The sequence below is a fragment of the Arachis stenosperma genome, chromosome 4 (assembly GCF_014773155.1).
Source record: "Arachis stenosperma cultivar V10309 chromosome 4, arast.V10309.gnm1.PFL2, whole genome shotgun sequence".
NCBI classification, from domain to species: domain Eukaryota; kingdom Viridiplantae; phylum Streptophyta; class Magnoliopsida; order Fabales; family Fabaceae; genus Arachis; species Arachis stenosperma.
In genome coordinates, this window is record NC_080380.1 from 29,209,235 (window position 1) to 29,213,374 (window position 4,140).

Below are 4,140 nucleotides of genomic sequence, written 5' to 3' on the forward strand. Positions count from 1 at the left end.
GATGTTTCAAAAATAAATTTAATCATTTACTCTTAGAAATTATATACCACGTGTACAATACAGTAAGATATAACTCAACCCTTCTTCCTCATAATCAACTTAATACGTAAATAAATCTATATGCTCCCACACTTGCATCTACCACAACATATCAGAACTTGTGCTTATATGGTACTATTAAGTATAAACATGGACGTTGTTGGAAAAAAGAGGCCTTTGTCTCAAGATGTATTTGACTCAAAGCCAATAATCTTTCTCCACGTAGCAGAAAAAATTAACATTTTTCATCGTATTGAATGCGGGATAAAAGTGACGAGTCACAAGCTTTATTTGTCAAAACTCAAACTCATTCTTTCTTGTTCGAGAAAGCATGCTATGGAGTTCTGTTAGTAGTTGGATTTGCACATACGCAAGAACAATCTGATTCCTTTATTACCAACCTTTTGTCACGATTGCTCATTAGCTTAATCAATGGTAACTTTTTTGTAACTTGGCGCCAGATTTCATCCACTGCTCCATTTGATACACCATATTGAAAGTATCGTCTTACCTGAAATAATATAAATCAAACTTGTAAAAGCAAATTTAAAAGAAATCCGAAGTAACTTGCTCAAATCAAATTCAACTGCTTAAACATATTAATATCAAGCTAGATTAAAAGAAACTAGCTAGCATAAAAACACTGTACTCATGTGGAACATTGAATTGGAAACCCTATGCTATAAAGTATGAAGTAAATATCTTCTCCTTTGACAGCATGTTTTCTTATTCAATCTATTAACTATGTGAAGACACCAAAAAACCAAAAAATCTATTAACTATATATGATCCTTTTCCATGTACAAAGCTCTTTTAAACTTTCTCAATATTTTATGTTTATTATGTATACAATCTTTGTACATGACACAACATTGCATATTAATTAGAGTACCACAAATAAATAAGAACAAACTATATATTTAAGAATAATTGTCTTTTGAAATGTTAACAAGGATATTAAAGTTTTGTCAAATTACACAAATATAGAAAATAATTATATTATATTATCCTGCATAATAATTTATTTAGTAAATTGTAAAATAATTATGATATATCAAATACGAATCACTAAAGATATGGATATTGTTAACAATTCTAAAGATATAGTTTTTGTAAATTAATAATTAATTAATATTTATGTTAGAATTTAATTTTAAAAATATCATGTAATTACATCGTCTTTTTGAATGATCATTCACGCAGTCAATAAAAAGAATATTTTTTTATGATGTGATAATAGGTAATTAGATGTATATATGAAATTGCTTTATAATAAAAGTGCATCAAAATTAAGTTGTTCGTTATAAAGGATAAAGTTAAAATTTTAAGATTTAATAAATAAATAATTTTCATTTTTTTTTCTATTACTTTAAAATGCTCTTCATTATTTCACGAATTTTCGACTAGTACGACTAAGTAAGTATACATACGTATACCTTTAGCATTTCTCTTTGATATTCAACAATTCTCTCAGGAGGAATTGCTCTCAACAGCGACATCAAATATCCAGGTTTGACAGCAGCAGCAGATTCTACAAAGATTGCTATCTTTCTATAATCAATGGTATCTTCAAAGGGCACCTCAATGGTATCACTAACGATCACCGGAACACAGAGGCTAACTATGGAGTCAAAGAGGCGGCAAGAAGTTGAAGTGTCTCCAACAGGGTTCAAGCAGAACTTTGATGTGTGCATTCCATTTGATGCTTCTCTTCTGTTCTCTGTCGATTGAACTCCATGCTTTATTATAGCGTCCCGTTCATTTTCGAGGACTTGAAACAGTACATCACGAATTCTCCCTTCCTTCAAAATCAATAACCAAAATACCAAATCTCATAATAAAATTCATGTATCAAGACCATATTTTTTTGTAGTATAACACACGCATTGTGTTAATTCACTTATTTTATAGGCGGCAAATTTTATTCAAATTCGTTTTGAGTGATTAAATATATTTGTGTGCTATAGAGATGGACATAACCAATCAAGAGAGAGCTGTTGAAAAAGAACATTATGAAAGGAAATGGATAGTAAAAGTTACATGAGATGTGAATTTTGAGTTTATGAAATCATGAGAATAATTAGTAGTAATTATAAAATGTAAAATAAAATAATTTTAAATTTTTTATTTTTTATCAATCTTTATAAATTTGTTGGATGACTTTTTAGTTTTTAAGTAGTAAAGTAAAATATAAATTATTCTAATAATATAATATTAAATATAAAAAATATATTATTATTTAACATAATTAAATAATAATTTAGTGAAATATATTAAATTATTTAATAATTTTTAATAAACAATTCCAAGTAAGTTTTCACCAAATCTTGTGGTACACATTCTATTTTGAATGGAAAAGAATATTACCTCCTTGCGAAAGCGAGCACCCATGAAGAAAAGCAAGGTGGGACGATTCTGGAGACCAAGATCACCCTCATAGGTTCTGAGTCTATGAGGGTAAGGAACCACCACATCCTTCACCAGAGAACCCTGATCCCCTCTCAACCTCCCAAACCCAACCACAAGAAGCACACTATTCTTCACCTTATCCATCACATGCAACAGCGACTTCGGGTCCGCCGCCGTGAACACGTGGTCCCTCCCTCCGTTCCTCTGCCAGTACTTCTGTCCCTCCAGCCATTCCACCAGCGCTTCCTGCGTCTCCTCGTCGCTGTATGCCGCCTCCGACCCATCACCTTGTTGGCTCGTCGACACCAGCTGGCTCAGCGACGAGAAGAACGGCACGTAGAACAGCTCCGCTTCTTCCGGGTCCATCACCCGGGTCACCGGTGACCCTACCCGATCTGACTCTGGACGATTCATGTCCAGGAACAGAAACCACTCTCCCATGTGCTGGTGTCCCGGGTAGCTCAGGGAGGTTAGATTCTCCGGCCTGCCGCCGCCTCGTGAGGCAGACCGGGCGGCGATGACACCGTAGGTGAACCGAATGGGAAGGTCGTACATGTAGACCTTAATGGCGGAGGACGAGGAATCTGCAGTGGCTATGGCGGCGGCGTCGGAGCAGGGTTGGCTGGCGGAGGCGAAATTCACTGTCATGTCAAAGCCGGAGTTGTCGTCGGATTCGGATTCTGGCATGGTGGTGTGGCGGTTGGGAAAGGCGTTGAAGAGTGCGCAAGTGACGAAGATTACGAAGAAGATGGTTACTAGAATTTGCGTTTGGGAAGATTTTCGCGCCTTTTCGAGAGCTGGTTGGGCTACCGAAGCCCACGTGAGCTTTCTGCTAGGCCTCTTGGGCTTTGGACCGTTTCCTCCTTCAAACTCCGCCATCTGGTTTTTGCAAAAGTTAGTTACTGCAGTTGGTAAGTTAAAGAACGATCATAGATAAATACAAGAGCCTTTTTTTTTCCCTACGAGTTTAGTGCATGTTTGTTGATGTTTATATATTGGGGGAAGAGTGAATGGAATGTTTATTGCTTATTAATTTCTTTGCATTCCATCAAATAAATATGGAAAGAAAAATGTTGCTCTGTGTGTGAATCATGTGTTTTTCTGTTGTTTTCTTTCCCTGTTGTTATTATAATGGTTATGGATATGACGAAGTAATGGCAATGGAGTCATTTCAATGTAAAAGCAAAGGTCGATGTAGGGTTCTGCATTATCTACATTATGAAAGATGGATCACATTGACAGACATTATTATTAGCTAGAAATAATTGACAATATATCAGAAATATTTTATGTTCACATACACCTCCATTACATATGTTATTTTTAGTACAATAGAAACACAAGGAAATTTATCTGATCTTTCTATTAGAAAATAAAGTGTAAAATGAAGGATTTGAGTATACAAAAGTGAACAAAATATTACTTTATTTTGTATTCATCAAAAAGAGTTAGTATGAGACTAAATTTCTTTCTATTTGTTTGGATTTTGTTTCTTAGATTTCGATAGAAGAGGTAGACCAAGCCTATATCAAAATCTTAATACGAGAAGTAAATACTATTCTTTTTTATAAGTTGTTCTTAAGATTTAGAAATTGTGTTCAATAGAAATATAAAAAAAATAATAATTATAGAAAACAAAAAATAAAAAAGAATAGAGACAAAAAATTAAAAATTAAAAGATTTATATTAAAA

The 4,140-nt window shown here is 33.8% G+C and overlaps 1 protein-coding gene across 1 annotated transcript; it reads right to left on the minus strand.

The window, feature by feature from the left end:
• Positions 1 to 373: 373 nt before the first annotated feature.
• On the minus strand, positions 374 to 3,327 carry LOC130974827 (probable arabinosyltransferase ARAD1). Its single transcript, XM_057899672.1, has 3 exons — positions 2,407 to 3,327; positions 1,476 to 1,841; positions 374 to 550 (listed from the first exon to the last, which is right to left on the minus strand). Exons 1-3 carry the CDS (start codon positions 3,325 to 3,327, stop codon positions 374 to 376), a joined length of 1,464 nt encoding a protein of 487 aa, XP_057755655.1.
• Between the last annotated feature and the right edge of the window lie 813 nt (positions 3,328 to 4,140).